The sequence below is a fragment of the Dendropsophus ebraccatus genome, chromosome 1 (assembly GCF_027789765.1).
Source record: "Dendropsophus ebraccatus isolate aDenEbr1 chromosome 1, aDenEbr1.pat, whole genome shotgun sequence".
NCBI lineage: Eukaryota > Metazoa > Chordata > Amphibia > Anura > Hylidae > Dendropsophus > Dendropsophus ebraccatus.
Window position 1 is genome coordinate 26,772,110 of NC_091454.1, and position 22,560 is coordinate 26,794,669.

The 22,560-nt window shown below is 41.4% G+C and overlaps 1 protein-coding gene across 1 annotated transcript in view; it reads left to right on the plus strand.

Annotated features, from left to right (window-relative positions):
• The window catches only part of RNF213 (ring finger protein 213), a 74,183-nt gene that overhangs the window by 12,153 nt on the left and 39,470 nt on the right, over nt 1-22,560 (plus strand). The window contains exons 7-18 of the mRNA XM_069969150.1: nt 1,001-1,184; nt 1,962-2,135; nt 2,217-2,363; nt 7,741-8,354; nt 9,929-10,094; nt 10,196-10,413; nt 11,341-11,481; nt 12,705-12,869; nt 13,955-15,095; nt 17,060-17,253; nt 17,863-18,018; nt 18,842-22,405. Coding sequence (XP_069825251.1) covers nt 1,001-1,184; nt 1,962-2,135; nt 2,217-2,363; nt 7,741-8,354; nt 9,929-10,094; nt 10,196-10,413; nt 11,341-11,481; nt 12,705-12,869; nt 13,955-15,095; nt 17,060-17,253; nt 17,863-18,018; nt 18,842-22,405 — 6,864 coding nt within the window. The remainder of the gene's footprint in view (nt 1-1,000; nt 1,185-1,961; nt 2,136-2,216; nt 2,364-7,740; nt 8,355-9,928; nt 10,095-10,195; nt 10,414-11,340; nt 11,482-12,704; nt 12,870-13,954; nt 15,096-17,059; nt 17,254-17,862; nt 18,019-18,841; nt 22,406-22,560) is intronic.

Sequence of the window (22,560 nt, forward strand, 5' to 3'; positions counted from 1 at the left end):
CCACTCCCCTGTTGCATCTGTGCAGGTGGTGCCCATTCTCGACTGAGCAGCACCTCATGCATTTGCCCACTGAGCCAGTCACTGCCCACAGCAGTGACTCTCCACTTCCTGCACAATAAAACAAAAGCAGGAAATTCTGCTCAGCCAGAACTGTGCACCATTTGACCAGTTGAAGGGGCAGGGCAGGTAAGTATACATTTTTGTTGTTGTTGTTTGTTCTTTTATTTTTAAGTTCTGTGGTGCTGGACAACAGTCATTAGTCACTCAACCAATACGGTTGTACCAGCCACTGAGGCTGTTAAAGGGAACCTGTCACCCTCCCCCCCCCTTCCCCCCTCCCGTGCCAGGCTGACAGGCTCCCGATCCCCCGCTAGAGCGCGCCGGGCTTCCCGCGGGGAGATCTCCGTCCCAAGACCGGCCAAAGAAGTGGGACCCGGCGCAATCAAGTAAGTATGAGGGGCTCTATCGGGGGGTCGGGAGCCTGTGACAGGTCCTCTTTAAAGTTTTTTTTTTGTGTTTGCTTTTAGGCGCTCCTTGCTTGCCCAATTTAATAAAATACAGAATTTAACATCTATTCGCTCCATCTTATAACCTCACATAATCTATCACTACCTAAATTTATTGCTTTTAAAGTGACAATTATTGAAATCGATGGTAGGCACATTTTAAAAACTTTGTAAGAACAATCCTATAGACCCCCACTTCTATGTAAAAGTGCAATGGTTTATATTTTTATTTTTCAAGTATTATTAAATGTCACATTCTTGCTAAGTGCACAGACAATGATTTGATTCTACACACTGTAACTTACACTGGGTGTAAGTAAATGCACTAAAATGTATTCTAATATTGTAATATAAACATTCACTGGAATGTTTCCAAATTATTGCAGTACGTTTAGTATTTGCTATTGCATATTACAGCATTTTATGTGTGTTGGGCAATGAAAAGTCTTTAGCTTGGTGTCTTCACTGTTGTCCCACCTTCTTTTCTGTTATAGTCAAAGAGCAATATTCTCAGTCAGATGGATTCATATAACTTAAAAAATTTTGGACGATTGGTGTCAAGTGTTATACTGAATTCTTGGCCAAAAGATGATCAAGGAAAATGTGTTATGGAAACAGACAGAATCTTGCAGCATTTGTTACACTGGGATGATGCAACATATATATTTAAACTTTATGGTAAGTGTCACATACTTACATACATACTTGTCTAGCATGTGATGTAGATTCGACTATAAGTGGCCGATCTAACTCCATTCTCTCATTTGTACACTTGGGTTACAAATAGGCACCCCCAAAACATTCTGCCACCACTAGTGTTAAACAAACGTCATAAAAGTGTCCAGATTCGGCAACTTCTCTAAACCCAAATGCTCTGATTCCCCTCATCTGGAGAAGGTGGGTGCTGCCCAAGTGAGTCCTGGAAAACCTTAATACAGTAGAGCCATAGGCTGTATCCATGTTTTCCAGGCAGTCCTCGGGCTGCCTCAACCTTCTCCAAACGCAGGGAGAGAAATGCAGAGTGTTTGACTTTGTAGAAGTTGTTGAACCTGGACACTTTGATGAAATTCACTTAACGCTAGTCACCACATATGGAATATGAGCAATGAGACCCAACATACACGTGCACTGCTGTTTAGTTGTCAAAGAGATATATACTCTGTCCAAGCTTGTGTATGAATAATTATTTTATTTTTATAGCGCTAACTTATTCCGCAACACTTCACATATTTTGCCATCCCTCAAATCACTTTCTGTACCTATAAGGGCTTTTTTTTGGTGCATATTTTCATACTTATAAATATGTGGGTAGATTAATAGTAAATAAATGGTGTTTACTTAGAATGACTGAATCAAGTCTGCATTCAATTTATTTTTACAAAAATTATTAAAAATTATTTTTTTTAAATTATTATATTAAAGATTGCTGCCATTTGTAATTTGTTTGTTTTATAGGAACGGATTCAAGAATCATTGAGCATTTTAACGAGGAAATCCAGGAGCTGGTGGCTATATCAGAATCCGTGTTTCTAGAAGCTAGAAAAAGTCTACTGGATGGATCCGTGCTGTTTAAACATCTGGAATACATCCTGAATAGCAAACAACATTTTTGGGATATTTGTAAACTAAGTAAGTCTTTTGATCCAAACAAATGTAAAATATAGAAAGCTGGTGGCAACCAAATATAACCAATTAATCTTTCATTTTTAGAAATTGAAAAAAGAGAGAACATCTTGTTGTCTGAACTAAAAGATGTGTTAGTGTGGAGGGAGGAGGAATTAAACACTTTAAGGAGCCAGCGTGAGTGGGTGGGCAGTCTCCTCAACATGATCCAGAAAACGGATTGGCGTGTAAAAGGTACCTATTACTATAATGTTTCATTCACAGGTCTGGATTAACAGAAAATAAGATGCTATTTCATTGCATTGAACAAATCATTTAATTATTGGAATCTGTGAAGTAATGGAATTTATATAAGCAAGAAGAAAAAAGTGTATGTCATATAACATTAGGCACACTAGTCAAAGTAAAGAAGTTCAGATAAATACTTTAATAGGCAAATATAAATATACATATTTTGCCTAGTAAAGTATTTATGTGAACTTATTTAGTTTGACTAGTGTGCCTAATGATATATGAAATACACTTTTTTCTTCTTGCTTATATGTATTCCTTTTTGGTATGTCATGGTATGAGCACCTATCTAATGATTGCGCAATCCCTTCTTTAGCTCTGGAAGTACTGGAATTTCTTACTTCTGTATTTACTGGGACCTATAATTAAGTTTACTGACACCCTTATTATCTGTCCTTTATGGGCCCAATTGTGACCTTAGTGACCACTATAGTGATGTCTCTGGTGGTCATCTGCCTAAAAAGTTATGTTATAGGGCACCCATAAAACTGCCGATATTGGGAAATATTCAGACTGCTTAGGGTGTTACATTTCAGAGAATTGGTGCAGCACAAAAAATTCTTGGGACAGTTTAGAAGGTTCAGATTATAGACAATTGTATAGAGATTTGTGGGTGAAATTGATAAGATTACATTGTACAGTGAATGGGTAACCAGTGTAGTGACTGACACTAGGTGAAGACTTAGGGTGGTATTACACGGAACGATAATCGGCCGAATTGGCCCGATTCGGCCGATTATCGCTCCGTGTAATAAATGCAACGATCAGCCGATGACAACGATCATCGGCTGATCGTTGATATAGGTTAGAACCTATTTTCGTCGGGCGCCGACCGCGCACCGCTGCGTGTAATAGCGGTGCGTGGCCGGCGACTAACGATATACATTACCCATCCACGTTCCAGGGCTGCTCCTGCCGTCCGCTTCTCCCTGCGTCCCGCGCGCGCTCTAGCGTCACAGAGGCCTGTCAGCTGATAGGCCGCTCAGCCAATCACAGGCCGCGGCGGTCCCGGCCTGTGATTGGCTGAGCGGCCTACCAGCTGACAGGCTGCTGTGACGCTAGAGAGCGCGCGGGACCCCCGGGAGAAGCTGACGCAGGAGCAGCCCTGGAACGTGGATGGGGTAATGTATGCCAGTTTAGCAAGGGCTGCAAGGACATTGGTAACGATGTCCTTGCAGCTCTTGTCAAACGATTATCGGGCCGTGTAATAGGTCCAGTAAACGAGCAACGATCTAGCAGATCGCTGCTCGTTTACAGGTATTATCGGGCCCTGCTCTGCCCGTGTAATACCACCCTAAGATACAACAGCTAGAAATTAACCTGACTGTGACAACCTGACAATGAAGATGAGGCTGAATCAGGGCAACAGTAAAGGTGGTAATACACATTAGATAGAATCACATTAGTAGTTGAACAACCAATAAACTAAAAGATTAATAAGGGTATGTACAGTATTAAAGGACAACTCCGGCCAAAAGTATTTTTTGAAATGTTATTTCTTATGGAAAGTTAGACGAATTCCTAATGTACATTAATTATGGAAAATGCTCATAACATTTCCCTTAATTTAGTAGATCAGGGAGACTTCAATTTCTCAAAAACAAACGTGAAGTCACGAACCAGGGTGTAATTGCTATGGAGTGGCCAGCAGGGGGCGCAGTATATATATATATATATATATATATATATAATCCTATGGGATTTATTGAAGTCTATGGGAGATGTAATGTGTAATATGTAATGTAATCTACACTTTATTGATAGACTATGTTTATGGGATAATTTGGGGAGCAAGGACATTTGCTCTCCAAATGGAAGGCACCGAACAGAGATGGAGAGTGGTGCCAGTGCATCAAACTACCTTCTCCCTCCCTGCTCGGTGCAGTGGGACAGAAAGACACTACTACTCCTCCCATCATCTGCTCATAGTATGAGCAGATGTTGGGAGAAGTAGTGCCAGGGAGATCCCCAGCACCAAGCCCCCACCACCGACTCCAAAACCGCTGCCGCCGCTGCGCTCGTGGGTCTGGCCCCCCCACACACAGCGGCCGCACAGCTGCCGCCGCTGCGCTCACGGATCTGGCCCCCAGCCACCCCACACAGCGGCCGCCGCAGGTAAACTGCCAGCCAGTCACCCCATCACCCACTCTCCAGCCTCCCTGCCTCCCCCACCACCGCACAACTCACTTTTCTTCCGGTGCCGGTATCGGACTGCCAGAGCACTGCTGCCCCCCCGTTCTGCCGATTCGCTCCTGGATGAGGAGAGCTGCTTGGGGTGACATCCGGGAGCGTATCTGCAGGACGTGGGGGCGGCAGTGCTCTGGCAGTCCGATACTGGCACCGGAAGGGAAGTGAGTTGTGCTGCGGTGGGGGAGGCTGGAGAGTGGGTGATGGGGTAATGCGCTGGCAGCTGTGTGGTGCTGGGGATCTCCCTGGCACTACTTTTCCCATCATCTGCTGGGAGGAGTAGTAGTGTCTTTCTGTCCCACTGCACCGAGCAGGGAGGGGGGAGGTAGTTAGATGCACCTCTTTCCCTCCCTGCTCGGTGCCTTCCATTTGAGGAGCAAATGTCCTTGCTCCCCAAATTATCCCATAAACACAGTCTATCAATAAAGTTAGGATTACATTACATTACACATTACATCTCCCATAGGCTTCAATAAAGTCCATAGGCTTCTATATATACTGCGCCCCCTGCTGGCCACTCCATAGTTCATGACGTCACTTTATGTACATTGAGAATTTGTCTAACTTTCCACAAGAAATAACATATCAAAATAATGCTTTTGGCCGAACTTCTCCTTTAAGTCAATTATATTTTTAGGGCACCATTGATGCCAGATTGCTATACATATGATAAAGGGTTAAATTACATATGATAATGCAAACACAGTACAATGAGTGTGGAACAGAGTAAGAACTGTATAACATGGCTGACCCTGCACTGTAAGCAGGCACCGATCTGTTAGATCTGTGCGCGCTTACCAAGCATATACACTGTTCGATAAACGTGTGGCAGGGCTAACGATGTCCATGCAGCCCTTGCTTTGGTGTAAAGTAATAAAGAGATGTACTTACCTGTTCGGGCCCCCAGTGTCGTGTTCCTATGTTCCCTGCTCCCTCCTGCCGCCTCGGGGACCTTTGATTCCATCTCTGAAGTGAAAAGCAACTCAGCCAATCACTAGTGGAGACAGGACAGCGTTACGGCCAGTGATTGGCTGAGCAACCTGTCACTTCAGAGATGGATTTGGAAGTGCGGGAAGCAGCTGCGGTGAGTGGAGAACACAGGAAAAGCAGGGTAGCCTGGGCAGGTAAGTAAAATCTTTATTTCTGTACACTAGCATCAGCTGTTGGCCGTGCATCACTATTACACTTGGCTGTCGGCCTATGACTTTTAAACATGTTAAAAGACAACGATCAGCTGATAGATCGTTTCTTCAGCCGATCGTTGTCTTTATTACACAAAGTCATAATCTGCAGAATGGACCTTATTGGGCAGATTATCATTCTGTGTAATATGGCCCTCAGTAGTGACTGAGACATTAAAATGTTTATCACTACAAAAAGATACAGATAGCCGGCACCAGCAAGTAATAATCCAGCACTATACAGGAAGTGTAACAATGTGATTCCAGCATACCTCTGTATGAGTATGTGCTACAGGGTGCACGGCCTTTAAGAAGCAGGGTATATCTAATTGTAGTGCAGAGAATAAATAAATCCGGCACTCACCACTCCAGTTTAGGCGATTCTGTATTCTATATTTCGGTTAACAGCAGGGAGGGTATGGGATAGGGTGCAGGGCGACTCTCCTGCGACAACAATCGCCTAAAAGTTATGTCCGCACTACGGAAATCATGTGGGTAACTTGCTGCAGATTCCGTCGCTCAGGTTCATTCTTTGGGCGGATAACGGAATCTGCCTGACCATGGAATGGAGTCTATGGGACCGGCAGAGAGTGAAGCAGCAGCACGTGGGGAAGAGTGGCGGAATCCCCGGCAAGTTATCTGCGGAATTTCAGTAGTGTGGACATACCCAAACACTGGAACAGTAAGTGCTGGATTTATTTACTCTATTCATTTCAATTAAAATGTTCGTGTTGCTTTAAAAATTAAAGGATTTTTTCCATTCAATCACACTTTTTTTATTGCATTATATGGTAAAATAAAGGTTGCTTTAAAAATTACTACTTGATTTGCAAAAATAAGCTCTTGTACATCTCTCTCGAAAAAATAAAAAGTTGGCTCTTGGAAGGTGAGGATTTTAAAAATAAAATGCATTGTCGAAATAAGCAGCGGTGAAGTGTTAATATGTAGCTCAAAAAGGTTTATGCTACATTGGTGATTGGATAGTAGAATTACCTATATATGTATATATATTTAAAGCGACCCTGTAACCACAATCTGACCCTCCCAAACCGCTTGTACCTTTGGATAGCTACTTATAATTTTAGATCTGTCCTGGGGTCCGTTCGGCAGATGCAGTTATTGTCCTAAAAAGCAATTTTTAATCTTGCAGCCCTGTGTCAAACTGATATGGCCTAGAGTGTCTATGCCCTAGGATTGCACTGCCTCTCTGTCCCTCCACTCTGCCCTCTTCATCATTAGGAATGCCTCTAGAACAATTTCTCCTATTCATCACCTGTGTGAACAGATCGTTAAGGCACCTGTGCAGTGTTCAGGTGATGAATAGGAAAAATCCTGCCCGGGGGCTTTCCTAGTGATGAGGAGGGCGGGGAGGAGGGACGGAGGGGTGGTGCAATCCGAGGGCATACACACTCTAGGCCATACCAATTTGACACAGGGCTGCAAGTTTAAAAGTTGTTTTTCAGGACAATAACTGCATCACCTGCCGAACTGACCCCAGGACAGATCTTGGATTAAAAGCAGCTATCTCAGGTTACAAGCGGTTTGGGGGGAAGATTGTGGGCACAGAGTCACTTTAATAATACCTAAATACATATATGTCCTGTCACTGAGGAAACTGCTTTGGTTACAGTAATCCGAAATACAGTAATCCGTAGACCCCGCTATGCAGACCATGTCCCTACCCCACTTCCCCTCCCTCCCAGTACAGGGAGCTCTTAAACCAAAGGAATGCTCTTAACCCAAGTTACAATTTTGAAAAACTGTTAGCTCTTCTTGCAAAAGACTCTCAATCCAAGTTACTCTTAAACTCTTAAAGTTACCACAGTATTTTTTAATAATAGACTTGTTCCTTTTATAAAATGTGTTTTTAAGGTACAGTATATATTCATTACACTACACTGAGATTTGTGTTAACTTTCTATTATTAAGCTCATGTTTTCTTTTAATCACAGTGGATGTTTCTGAAGTTCAGAAAAAGCATTCCCAAAATTTGGGACCCCATAAACTGAATGATTTAATATCTGTAAAGATCCTTGGAGGAGATGCTGAAGAAGATCCGTTGACCTACTATAACCTGTCACCCAAACTAGCTGACATGGCTCGCCATGTACACATTTTCAGTAACAGTCATGTTTTTGTTACTTGCTGGGAACAACAGGAGTGCAGCAAGAGTGCAAACCTTTCCCAAGATTTAGACAGTGACCCAAGTGAAGATGAAGAAGATGCTGAAATCACTTTAGAAGAATTAAGGGATAAACTCTATACTCCCTGCCTTCAACATTGTAAAATCATTTACAATGATATAAAGAACGGAGAAGTCACATTTGAAGTTATTGACAAATTTTTGAAAGATTTCAAAAATAAATATGATCAGTTAAAAGGAGAATTTAAATGCTTGTGCCATTTCGATATGGATGGGGGTAGATGGATCCCTCAGCGTGTGAAGCAGATTGAGCAGTATCACCAGCTTTACTTAGCGTTCCAGTCAGCTGAGGTCATATATGATGTGAAGACTTTACTAAATCTCTCTGGAAATTTTCAAACCTTGAAAACACTGCTGGATTTTGTAAGTACACTTAAAGAGCAGGTATCGCCTAGATTTTTCCTATACCAGTTAGAGCTGGATACTGTCCTTTTTCTAACCTGTCCCTATATTCTAATTTTTTTTATTTTATTTGTTTTTTGCACATTGTTATGGGGCTGCCGTCTTACCTTTTTAACATTATTTAAGCGCGGCCACCCCCCGATGCAGACCCTTACCGTTCCCACGAAGTCCCGCTCCTGGACTCGGTCCCGCCACCGAGAAATCCCCGTCCGAAGCCGTTTGCTCACCAAAGATAAGTCCGACGCCCATAGAGAATGACTGCTCCAATCATTCTCTATGGACGTTGGACTCATCTCTGGTGAGTGCGTGCGTGGCTTCAGATGGGGATCCCTCAGCGGCGGGACCGGGTCCAGGAGCGGGACTTTATGGAAACGGTAAGTATATGGGTCTGCATCGGGGGGGGGGGGCGGCCGGGCTCTGCCCCATCACGGGGGGTGAAGGGTTCTCTTTAATTATATGCTTTACAGAAAGCTCCATGGGTGTAAATGGCAATAGACATGACCTTTCCCATTTAGACAAATGTGAAAATTGCTGAGTGTACTCTTTGACTTTTGATAAGGTCTCTACAGGGAGCTGCTATTGTCCAGTCTCACCTGTGACTGTAATGCTGTACAAATTACTTTTTACAGCAGCCTTCTTCTTATCCCACAGGCAGATCAAAAAGTTCTAGGGTCCTGTTGGACAGACCAATGATAGCCCAATTAATAATGTAAACAAGTGCTACATCGGCACTCGTTTACTGAGCCTATTACGTGGCTCGACTATTGTTTACATAGTTAGCGATGTCCATGCAGTCCTTGCCCTAAACTGTTAATACTTTACCTTTCTCTTGCCTTTATCTTCTTTCCCAGCGTCATAGCTGCAGCTTCAGAGCGGCCTGTCTGAGTTGGCAGGCCACTCAGCCAATCAGTGCTTGGGATCGCCAAGGCCAGTGAGTGGCCTTTCAGCTCAGAGACCGCTTTGAAGCTACAGCTGCGGCGCTGGGAAGCAAGCAGAGGGCAGGACAAGACTGGGAGCATGGAGAGGTGATGTATTAACAGTTTATTCAATCGTTAGCCGTCAGCCGTGCATTGCTATCGAACATAGCGATGCGCAGTCGGCGGATGATTTTGATGTCGTACACAATCAGCCAATGATGGTTGTCATCGGCTGATTGTTGTCACTCTTACATGGAGTAATTATTGATCGATTTTGGCTGGCATCCAGTTATGTCACGTGCCCAGCTCCTCCAGCTGCAACATTATGTACCCAGCTGATGGATTGCCTGCTTAGCCAGTCACTGACTGCAGTGGTGTCCTGACCCAGTCACTGATTGGCTGAGCAGGCAATCCATCAGCTGGTACATAACGATGCAGCTGGAAGAGCTGCTGGAGGCTGTCGGATATGGTTAAGGTAGCTCTATGGGGGCCCGTGTAAAAGGACCCCTATTTTCTATTATAATTATAAATAATTATTATAACATAGTGCCAATACCTAGAGTCCCATTGTAATCTTCCTCTTAGCTTGGTTTGCTATTTTTTCCTTTGCTATTTTAGGCTGATGACTTCGAGAGCTGCAAACAAAAGCCTCTTTCTTGCATTAATAGTGAAGTGATGAAAACAAGAAAAGTTCTTTCAGAGATAAAAGATGAACATATTGAATGCCTTCAACAAGTTTTATCAGAAAAAAACTTTTTCCTATGGGTGAAAGAAGCATTGGAAGGTATTCTATTTTATTTAAATTGTTTATTCATATAGTCATTCATTTTATAGACTCCCAACAGCTTTGCGTTAATAAGCTACATTGCTTTTATTCTATTTTAGATGTCAATGAATTAAAAGTATTTGTTGACCTGGCCTCCATCTCTGCTGGTGAGAACGATATGGATGTAGATCGCGTTGCCTGTTTCCATGATGCAGTTCTGGGTTATTCGTCTTTACTATATGACCTGAAACCACAGTCCGGATTTGATGACTTAATGGAATGTTTGCAAAAACTGTGGAAAGCTTTACAAAGTGATCGAAACCTCCCGAAGAAGTTGGTAAGTGTATCAGAGGAGTCTATAAAGTACAGTGTTGTGGCTCAAAAGAAGAAAATAATAATACTAAAAAATAAATAAATAAACAAGAAACAAAGTGGGGCTTCAAATGATGTGTAAAAACAGTTTCTGCTACTTGGAAACATAAAAATTATTATATATAAGCACAATCTGCAGATGATAAAAGATGACTTTTTACTTGAACAAGCACCATGACGTATGATATAAAATAAGTTATGAAAACTGCAAAATTTACCCATTACACCTGTGTAGAGAAGTCATAATGCAAAAAGCGGGTGACAGTGTCACTTTAAGTCTTACATTTTAAATTGAACGTAACATGTACGATACTTTAAATAGGTAATACCACTCAATACACACTTAAAAGCTTTAGAAGTATCTAAAGACTAATAGCATGATTTCCAAATTCTGGATTTATTTTCTAGATCTTTATATTAGAGAATATCCATATTGTATTAGTTCTGTGTTTCTTCCATCTTACTTTGTAGATTTGTTGGAAATTAATGCTATATGATTGTTATCCAGAATTTTAGAATCTTACATAATCTGTGTACCAATACCTGCAAAGAAGTCTTCAGATATGTGTGTTTAAAGGTGTGGACCACCTTTATCCACCTTTTTGCATTCCATTCTTTTAATAAGTTTACGTCTTTTTTGTGGATTTTTTTATTTTTCCTGGAAACCACAGGCCAGTTTGACGCATATTCTGACTGGTAACAAATCTATATGATTTAACATATCCTCTTCAATTTTGAATTTTTTAAGATCTTATTACAGAGAAATACTTTAGGATTCCCATATGCAACTGAGGGAATTAGAGGGAACTTTCTCTCCCTACAAAAGTCTTTTTCCATTTGTCATAGTATTATTTTAATTTGATATTGACAAAATGTTTTATTTGCTTTTTAGAAAGACTCTGCCCGCCATATAGAGTGGTTGAAAACTGTGAAAGAAAGTCACGGATCAGTGGAATTGTCCTCGTTGTCATTAGCAACTACAATAAACAAAAGGGGAATGTACGTTATCCAAGCTCCAGAAGGCAAGGAAAAAGTGAGTATTTTGAAAATAGCCACCCATTTATTAGTCCATTTATTATTGTATGCAGTGTTCCTGTCACTTTAAAAAAACAAGCAGGGAGAGAAGTGAGCGCATAAAGAGTATCTTTCCCTGGTCTCTGTGCACATGACAGATGGTCCCCATACACTTGCATTGAGAGTCTATCATGGTCACATGGCAAAAACTGTAAAAGAACATGCTTAGGGTAGGTCCAAGCTGATGAAAACTTTACAAATGCGTCTCTACAACAAGCCTGAAAATTTCTAAAGTGACAGTGCCTATTTAACATCTCATAAATTTCCATAGCCCAAAAGATTTCGATTAACGGAGAAGTCCGGGCAGGGACATTTTTTTTCAAACTTGGTGGGGAAGAGAGTGGACAAAAAAAAACTAAAAAAAAACCCTGCACTTACCTCCCCAACTCCAATGTTGGTTCCTGATCCTTGTCTGCCTACTGGTGTAGAGACGGGACCTAGGACATGACGTTTCAGGCTCACTGAACCAGGCAGAGTCAGGACACCGCTACAGCCACTGACTGGCTGAGTGTGCATGTAAGGTCATGTCCCAGATCCCGTCTCTACACCAGTAAGCAGACAAGGATTGGGAACCAGCATTGGAGTCGGGGAGGTAAGTACGCGTTTGTTTTTTTCACCAATTCCCTGCCTGGTAAGTTTGGAAAAAAAATTCTTGCCCAGACTTTTCCTTTAATTGTGTTTAAATGTTTTTTTTTTTATCATAATGAAATGATTGTCATATTTTTAGGGTATGTTCACACACGTTGGAGCTTCATTGCGTAAATGCAGTGAAGGATGGCTGGACGGCAATTAAATAATTACTGCAATGGAGTGCTGCAGTAACACAATGAAATGATGCAGCACTGCAATTAAACCATGCATTCACATTGCATTTTCATTGCGTTACTGAATGTGTGATCACAGCCTTATAATCCATCTATATCTAATAATAATAATAATAATTTTTATTTATATAGCGCCAACAGATTCCGCAGCACTTTACAATTCTATATCTATCTGTTACTGTGAAACGCAAGATGTATTGACTACATTTAGTAGAGTCTAGCCGTCAGACAATATCGCAAACCTCAAAACTTGCCACCTGTTGTGTAGCATTTAATCCAATTAAATTTAGACCTGGTATCACTCTATATGTTATATGAATCATATTACAATATTTCATCTTCACATTATACTCTGCAGATTACCCCTGACACTGTAATACACTTGAATCTCCAAGAAGAAGCAGACAGCAATATGAGTAAATGCCGGTATACCCTTGAAGAGTTGAAGGAATTGCTGAATAAACTTATGCTTATGTCTGCGAAAGGAGACCAGAGCAATGAGGAGGTTGAAAAATTTTCAGAGGTAAGACAATAAGGATATCGGTCATTTTAAACCAAGTTTTCCCAATATTTTTGCAAAAATTCTTGCAAATGCTTTATGGTAGTTCTGCTTTTATTCCAAACACAGAAACACAGTAGGACTATTGGTAGGTCCAGCTGCACCCAAAGTGTTAAAAGGGTATTCCGGGAAAAAATAACTTTTCCCTATCCACAGGAAGTTAACTTTTCCCAGAATACCCCTTTAAGTCCCCTTCACACATGTTGATGCCTTGCTGTTGAAAATAGATAGATGGTTGTTTTGACATGTAATGCGCAGCAGGGACTTTTTCCTGGTGGTTTTAAAGGGATGTTCTAAAGGAAACCAATCAGCATGATTGTGCTGATATGGCTCCCAGCTGCACACTATGGGGGGGCATTTATTAAGTCCGGTGTTTTTTACGCCGGACTTAAAAATGCCCCCGCAGCTCCGGCGCTACGGGGATTTATGTAGAGGCGGACTGCCTCTACATAAATTCCGTGCGCACCGCCGAAAACCTACGCCAGCTGAGGACTGGAGTAGGTTTTCGGCGTATATTTGGGCGAAACGGATGGTAAATTGCACGGACTCTGAGTCCGCGCCCTCCGTTTCGCCCACTACACGCCCCCTTTCCGCCCCCCTGGCGTACTCGGCGGAAAGTGCCAATTTGCGAATATTTTATTCGCAGATCGGCCATTTGCGTATAAAAAAATACGCAAATCGGCACTTTCCGCCGAAAATCATCCGTTCGCAGGATGATACATGTGGCCCTTTAAGTCTACTGTGCACCTCATACCTACCGCATCTGCAGCAGTGTCTTTACATTGGGGAAAAAGGTATTTTATTGCATTGCGCAAGGCTGGGAGAGGGGCGGCAGCTAGTCATCTGTGCAGGAAACCATCCGTGACCAATCATGGCTCTCTGCCTGCCAGCGCGCTCTGAGGGGGATGCTTGGCAGGCAGAGACACCCTGTCTATCAGCCCCACAAGGCTGATTGGTTCCCTTTAAAGTCACCTTATATTATAAAAAATAATTATGCTTTAAGAAGTTTAAAAACTATTTATTGATGTTGTTTTTTTTTTTTTGTTTAGATTTTTTCCAATGTGCAGAGGCTGGCCAGATCATTTATTGACCTCTATTTGGCTGGAAATATGTTATTTAGAAGCTGGAAGGCAGAAATTTGCTGTTCAGACGATTCACCCATTGGCATTTGTATGACATTCGATGTTAAAGACATTGATAAATTGGAAGGACAGGGACCTCTTACCAGTCTGCTTCCAGATGTCTGCAGGACAATGGAGAATTTGCTAGAAGAGTGGCTGGAATTCATGAACAAGAAGAGGTCTCAGCATTACTACCTAAACTATTACACAGCAGAACAGCTGGTTTTCCTCTGCCAGCAATATCAGAGAAGAGATATCAGCGAGGAGGCGCTTGTAATGTTGTCTTTTATTAAGCCCCAATGCCAAAAGATTGACACCACAAATTCCAGTTATGGAAAGACTGATACTGGGAGTCGACCAAGCAAGATGAGTTTTGCATTTAGATTTGCAAACTGCACCAGCGTATTGGAGAAACTAAATTTGGTTTGGGAGCATTCTATGAAATATATGAATTCTCTTTTCCCAGGATGCTTAGATTTAGATGCACTAGGTATGTGCTTGGCCGCTTTAGCAAAAAAAAATAATAAATGGGCTTCACGGAACTTTCATCCCAGCTTACATGAAGGTCGGCCCAATTTGGTTCTATGCCCCTCGCCCCAGATCTTGTCCTGTGCCCTGTCAATTTATATGCAAAGCTTTACAGAGACTTTACCGTCCTATGATGAAGTGTTGCTGTGCACGCCTCAGACGTCATTTGAAGAAGTTGCCTTGTTTTTCAGAAGGTGTCTAACTCCAGGTTACAGAGGCAAGAAGATTTACAGTCTAATCTATGCAGATGAACTGAACTATGATACAGCATACAAATCAGAGCAGCTATTCCAGCAGCTACAGGCACTAAGTACTGATGACTACTACCTAGTCATCATATGTAATTCTGATCGGGAACATTGCTACATTCCCTCTGTCTTCAGCCAGCACAAAGTACACGTGATGCCTCAGAATCCCCTTGATGAGTTGCAGCGCTATCTCCGTTGTCATTTTGCTGTCGATCGTGCAGCTGTTTCAGCCGCTCATGTATTTCAGAATGGGATCAGTGCTGGCATTGTGTCCTCAAAACGTGCAGGAGCCGGTAAGTAGGATTTAGCTTATATTTTAACTATTGTCACGAATCCCATTCTATAGTATGTATTACCAAAGACTGTCAGACTCACCTCCAATACCCAAAGTTTCAAACATGCCCTCAAAACACACCTATTCAAGCAGGCTTACCAGGTTCCCCAATTTGACTGCTACCCTCAACCCCCTGCCCTGCCCCCCACCCCCCACACCAACATTTAAGCACTTAGACCTACACATGCAGCCATTGGATAGTGACTGGCTCACCCACCTTTACCTGCACTGCCTTATTAATAAAGATGGCTGGAACATTGTAACAATGAAGCACTTTGCCCCTCTACCTTTTTGTCTCGTACCCCCTCCTAAAAGTCTGTAAACTCATGTATGCGAGTATGGCCCTCACTCCTCATGTATGGATAATTGTATGTATATCTCTGTGATGTCTGATTTTTGTCTACGTATGTACCCCCAGAATTGTAATTGTGCTGCGGAATCGTTGGCGCTATATAAGTAAAAATTATTATTATTATTATTATCCATTTTTGCAACATGCTCCCACGAATGAGTGATCAGTTACCTCCAGTGGACGATGAACAGTGGCTCTCTGCTGCCCATACAGCCAGCATCCTGATGCAATGGTTGAGACTAAAAACAGAGTATCCCAAACTAAAGCCTCCTAATGTGTACTTATATGAAATACTGTAAAAGATGCACAGTCTGTAGAAAAAAAATTTGGCTTTGGTTCGTAGATCCATATACTTTTTTTAGTTTTCAGCTAAGGGCCCTATTCCACCGGACGATTATCGTTCGCATAATCGTTAACGATCTCACATGACCGCTATTGCGAAAGACCTGAAAACGTTCACTCATTTCCATGGAACTATAATCATTACTTATGATCGTATTTGTGATCGTTTTTTCTTCGCTATTTCTTCGCTATTGCGTTCGTATCTACTGCAAACGACCGAACGACGTCTTATTCAATGCGAACGTTTTGTGAACGAACAACGATAAAAATAGGTCCAGGGCTTATAAAGCGACCAACGATTTCTCGTTCGGTCGTTAATCGTTAACTGCATTTCAACCGAATGAATATCGTTTAGAATCAAACGATTTAACGATAATTTGAATGATAATCGTCCGGTGGAATAGGGCCCTTAGTCCAGTTAGCGATATCTAGACAGATGGATAAGTGGAGCATGCCCTGTGCTGCTCCAGCCTGTCGATTATCATATCACTTAACAGATAAGGAAGCCCACTTAAGCAACACTAAAGGCCCTATTCTACGGGCCGACTGACAGGAGCAAATGAGCGCTATTAGCGCTCGTTTGCTCCTCGTTCCCCGCTCACTGCTGCCGCTATTCCACACGGCGCAGGGGGGCTGCCCGGGGGATCGCTGATCGTCCGGGCAGCCCATAGGATACAGCAGCGTCTGCTGCCGACGCTCCTATTCCACGGAGCGATGGCACCAGATCATTGCTGTATCAGTCGTTTGTTTTTCAGCATGTTGAAAAACAAACGACTGCAACAATCAGCCCGACATGAACGATTTTGACTGATCGTTGCTGTCAATTCTATGAGACGATTATCGTCCATAACGGTGTCTGACAGATTATTTAACAGATTTTTTCTGCCAAAGCCAGGAATGGATTTGAGAAGAATAGAAATCTCAATCTTATCCTTACGACCTGTTCTCTGTTGATAGTCTGTTCATGACTTTGGCTGAAAAAAATCTGTCAGATAATCTGTCAGACATCTTTCGGTGTAATAGTGCCCTATTACACGGGTCGATTATCATGCGGAAAATCATTTGAATTTAAACCATATTTGCCCTGTGTAATTGCAGGCAACGATCGAATGATCAGGGATGTTCTTTTACAACATAAACATAACCTAGAATAAAATTAGCGTTTTATCCTCCCGTGCAAACATACTGCTATGAGTAATAGTAATATGATAACTTTTCACTTGTTACAGGAAAATCTCTATATGTGAAAAGGCTTTATGAAAACCTTGTATCAAGTGATATGATGGTGGAACCAGTGCTTAAAACAATCCGACTTATTAACCCTGAAGTGGATGAAAAGAAAGTATTGAACACCTTGCTTCCATTTCTCGATGCCAATCTGAAGAATTGTCCCATAATATTTCATATTGATATTACATCTTCTGTAAGTCTTATGTAATAGAAGTAACTTTAGTCTTATTGAGTTGTCAGTGGTCAACGCTCTTGAGTAGAGATGAGCGAATTTACATGCAAATGAAGCAAATTGCTTTGTTAGCTCGGCAATCTACTTATCAGCCGGCTGCCTTTGAAGTCTGTGCCGCTCCGCCCCGGGTGCTTGGGAAAGCTGGGTCCTGTCCTGTGAGAAGTTTTCAGGTCTGGATCCAGCTTTTCCAGGGACCCGGAGTCAAAGGCAGCAGGCTGATAAGCAGATTGCCGAGCTAATTAAGCAATTTGCTTAGTTTGTACTGTAAATTCGCTCATCTCTACTTTTGAGAACACAGAATATAGTGTAAAGTCGAACATTATTGAATATATATATATATATATATATATATTTATTATGTGTCTATTAGTAAGTAATTTATTTTTCCTGAAAGATGCTTCTTTATACTCACTTTAGATAAGTCGGGTCCCAGCAGTTGGACTTTGAATAGCATGGAATCATTGATCACAGATGATAGAATGATATACAGTAGTTATTACTAAGTTGTACGCTTAAGCATTTATATGTACACTTAGTATCTCTTTTATATGTTATTTTCTTATGTTGCAGGTGGACAAGGGCATCTCAGAATTCCTCTTTAAACTTTTTGTCCTACAATACCTCATGGATTCAGAGGGAAGAATATGGAAGCGTCTACCGAGTCACCTCTATATTGTTGAGATTTTGGAATCCACAAGCACGGCATTTACAAAACAGTTCAAATCTGTAAGATGTCACCATTGATATATCGTAGTATAATTTGGGTTGGTTGGTTGCTCGGATGGCTCATGGCTTGTGATTAGAGATGAGCGAACCGGGTTCGGGTTCGAGTCCATCCGAACCCGAACGATCGGCATTTGATTAGCGGTGGCTGCAGAACTTGAATAAAGCCCTAAGGCTATGTGGAAATCATGGATATAGTCATTGGCTGTATCCATGTTTTCCAGACAACCTTAGAGCTTTATCCAAGTTCAGCAGCCCCAGCTAATCAAATGCCGAACTTTCGGGTTCGGATGGACTCGAACCCGAACCCGGTTCGCTCATCTCTACTTGTGATCTCTGTTCCACTTGGGGTTTTAAGTAAAAATAGTGACCAAAGTCGTATGTGTATTAGGCTAGCAGCCTAATGCCTGCTAGCCCACAAATTATTATGGTAAAATGTGTAAAAACGTAAATTTGTAAAATGTTTTATGCAAACCTTAAGTTTTTACTTCTTTAGTTGTCTATATTGGATAACTTTTAAAAATTTCCGCAGCCTCTAGTTCTTACACCCATGATTATTTTGCAGATTTTTTAGATTATTATCGAAAAATCTCCTTAATGGTGCGTTCACACCTACAGGATCTGCAGCTGATTTTCTGCAGCAGACTTCATTTAAATAACTGAACACAGCATCAAATCTGCTGCAGATCCTGTAGGTGTGAACGCACCCTACAATGGATTTACTAGATCAGCATAATTATAAAAAAAAAATATATGACATTTTTTTTCATAGAACTAGTAGATTTGACCTTGCACTTCATTTAAATCTATTTCTTTTTCTATGCAGGCTCCTCAGATGGTACATCACAACTTTATTGACTTCTTTCCCAAAATATCATGTTGTTCACCAAAAGAAGTTTTAAGAAAATACACAGAGGATGTGGCGGATGACTGTGGGGATCCAGGGATGGACATTGAGGAATTCCGTAGTGAATGTTTCCAGAGACCGTACCAGTATTTAATTCGTTTTGACAGGGAAATGAATCTAGATACATTCTCATATATATATGGTACAGTAGAAGGAGATCCAGCAAAATGCCTGCAGATATTCCTTTTGCATTGTGGAGTTATTGATCCCTCTTGGTCGGAGATCCGAAATTTTGCCTGGTTTTTAAATCAACAACTTAAAGACTGCGAATCTTCAGATTTTTGCAATTTTGAGTTTATTGGAGACACTTTGCAAGGATTTAAACGTTTTGTGGTCAATTTTATGATAATCATGGCAAAAGACTTTGCTACACCTTCTTTGGATATTGCAGATCAAAGTCCAGGGAGGCAAACTATTAACCTTCATGGCGTTACAGAAAAAGACCTGGCTCCATTCTTATTGCGTAAAAGGTGGGAGTCTCAACCACATCCCTACATCTTCTTTAATAGTGATAGTATTTCTATGACATTTATTGGATTTCACTTACGACCAAACAACGCAGGAGGTGTAGATGCCATCAATCCCAGAGATAATACTGTAATTCAGCAGAATGTTATGACCATGCAGCTTTATGAAGGATTGATACATCAAAAAGTGCCATTCAACATTGACTTTGACAAACTGACCAGGGATGAGAAAATTAACAGATTATGTATGGTCCTAGGAATGGAATGGCCATTCGATCCTGATGATACATATGAGCTTACTATGGATAACATTCTTAAGATTCTGGCCATTAAGATGAGATTCCGATGTGGAATTCCTGTTGTCATCATGGGAGAAACTGGCTGTGGAAAAACCCGACTTATTAAGTTCTTATGTCATCTTTGCAAGGGATTTGTTGATGCAGAAAATATGAAGCTTGTAAAAGTTCATGGAGGTACCACGGCTGAGATGATTTACCAAAAAATATTGGAAGCACAAGATTTTGCATGTATTAACAAAGCTGATGGATGTGATGATACGGTGTTGTTTTTCGATGAAGCTAATACAACTGAGGCCATTAGTAGCATCAAAGAAGCGCTGTGTGATCACACGGTAGATGGGGAGCCATTACACGAGAATTCTGGTTTACACATTATTGCGGCCTGCAACCCATATAGAAAGCATACTGATGAAATGATCCAACGTTTAGAATCTGCCGGTCTGGGTTACAGAGTAACCGCAGATGAGACCAAAGAAAGATTAGGGTCCATCCCGCTAAGACAGCTTGTATACCGTGTACATGCGTTGCCTCCCAGCATGATGCCACTTGTGTGGGACTTTGGACAATTGAATAATGAAACAGAAAAGAAATACATACAACAAATTGTTCAGCGTTTAGCGAAAGAGGTTCAGCTTTCTCCTAGTGATGTACAGTTGTTAACAGACGTGCTCTCCGAGTCTCAGACTTACATGAGATTGAGAAATGATGAATGCAGCTTTGTCAGTTTAAGAGATGTTGAGCGCTGTGTCCAGGTCTTCAAGTGGTTCTATAATAATCATACAAAGCTACTGAAGCACCAGAAAACCATGTTAAAGGGTAAAAGAAACACCAGTCATGAAAAACCTCAAGTAGCCTGGTCTCTCGTGCTAGCTACTGGTGTATGCTATCATGCATCTTTGGAAACTAAGGAATCATACAGAGAGGCTATATGTGAATATTTCCCTCATCCATACAGAGACCCAGTTGCTATTTTAGGAGAAATAAGTGTTGTTCAGGATCTCTTTTTATCAGGTGTGAACTTAAGAGACACGATTGCGAGAAACCTTGCTTTGAAGGAAAATTTATTTATGATGGTGATCTGTATTGAACTTAAAATCCCATTGTTTCTTGTTGGAAAACCTGGAAGCTCGAAGTCGCTTGCAAAGACCATTGTAGCAGATGCCATGCAAGGTCAGGCAGCCCATACAGAACTGTACAAAGACCTTAAACAGATCCACCTGGTATCATTCCAGTGCAGCCCTCACTCCACCCCAGAAGGCATCATTGGAACATTTAAGCAGTGTGCTCGATTCCAGGAAGGGAAAAATTTACAAGAGTATGTGTCTGTGGTTGTACTTGATGAAATAGGTCTTGCCGAAGACTCTGTCAAAATGCCTTTAAAGACACTTCATCCTTTGCTGGAAGATGGATGCATTGATGATGACCCTTTGCCACACAAAAAGGTTGGATTTATTGGCATCTCTAACTGGGCCTTAGATCCTGCAAAAATGAATAGAGGAATCTTTGTATCTCGTGGTGATCCCAATAAGCAAGAACTTATTGAAAGTGCAAGGGGAATCTGTTCCTCTGATCCACTCATTCTTATGAAAGTCTCAAACTATTTCAAATACTTTGCGGAAGCTTATCAGCATGTTTGTGAGACTCAAAAAATGCAGAGTAAAGAATTTTTTGGTCTACGTGACTTTTACAGCCTGATAAAAATGGTATTTGCATTCACAAAACACACCCATGGAGCCTTGAGGGAGCGAGAAATTGCTCGGGCTGTCCTCCGGAATTTCAGTGGGAAAGATGATTTAAATGCGTTGGACATTTTCATAGGAGATGAGGATCAAAATTTTGGAGACGCATGCAATACAATTGATCTGGTGATGGAAAATATTAACAGTGATAGTGAGGATTGTGAATCCCGTTACCTCCTAATATTGACCAAAAACTATGCAGCATTACAGATACTACAACAAGCATTTATTAAGGAGAACCAGCAACCTGAAATCATATTTGGATCCAGTTTCCCAAAAGACCAAGAGTACACCCAGATTTGCCGAAATATCAACCGTGTTAAGATCTGTATGGAAACTGGCCAAATGGTCATTCTCCTTAATCTCCAGAACTTGTACGAAAGCCTTTATGATGCACTAAACCAATATTACGTTTACCTAGCTGGCCAAAAGTATGTAGACTTGGGCCTTGGTACCCATCGTGTAAAGTGCAGAGTTCATCCAAAATTCAGGCTGATAGTGATTGAAGAAAAAGATGTTGTGTACAAAGAGTTTCCGATCCCACTGATCAACAGGCTGGAAAAACATTATCTGGATATAAGCACATATCTGAAAAAAGAACAAAAAGCCATTGTTCAAGAGCTTGAGGATTGGGTAAATGATTTCACCAATGTCAACATAAGCCACCATCTGGTAAAAGATCATGATTACAGTCCTTCTGATGTTTTTATTGGCTACCACTCAGACACATGTGCCTCAGTTGTACTTCAAGTATTAGAGAAAACAAGTCAACCACACCCCGATCCAGAAACTATGAAAAATGTCAAGGAGAAGGCAAAAATTGTTTTGCTTAAGTGTGCCACACCGGATTCTGTCATCAGGTTCGGCAACCAAGAACTAATTGATGAGTACTTCAAGGTCCAACATCATGGGTCCTTACTGGACTTCCTTTGCTCACACATAACTTCAACCACTGGCAATCATGCCATTTTCACAGAGGTGATATTCATTATATATTTTTTATTAGTTTATTGTTTTATCTTCACTAGTACTTTCTGAATTTTATGTTATAACTTTACAACTAGATGGTTTTATAGATCATATAGATAAATTGTTGACTTACCAGAAGATAGTTTAGGGTAGGGCCACACAAG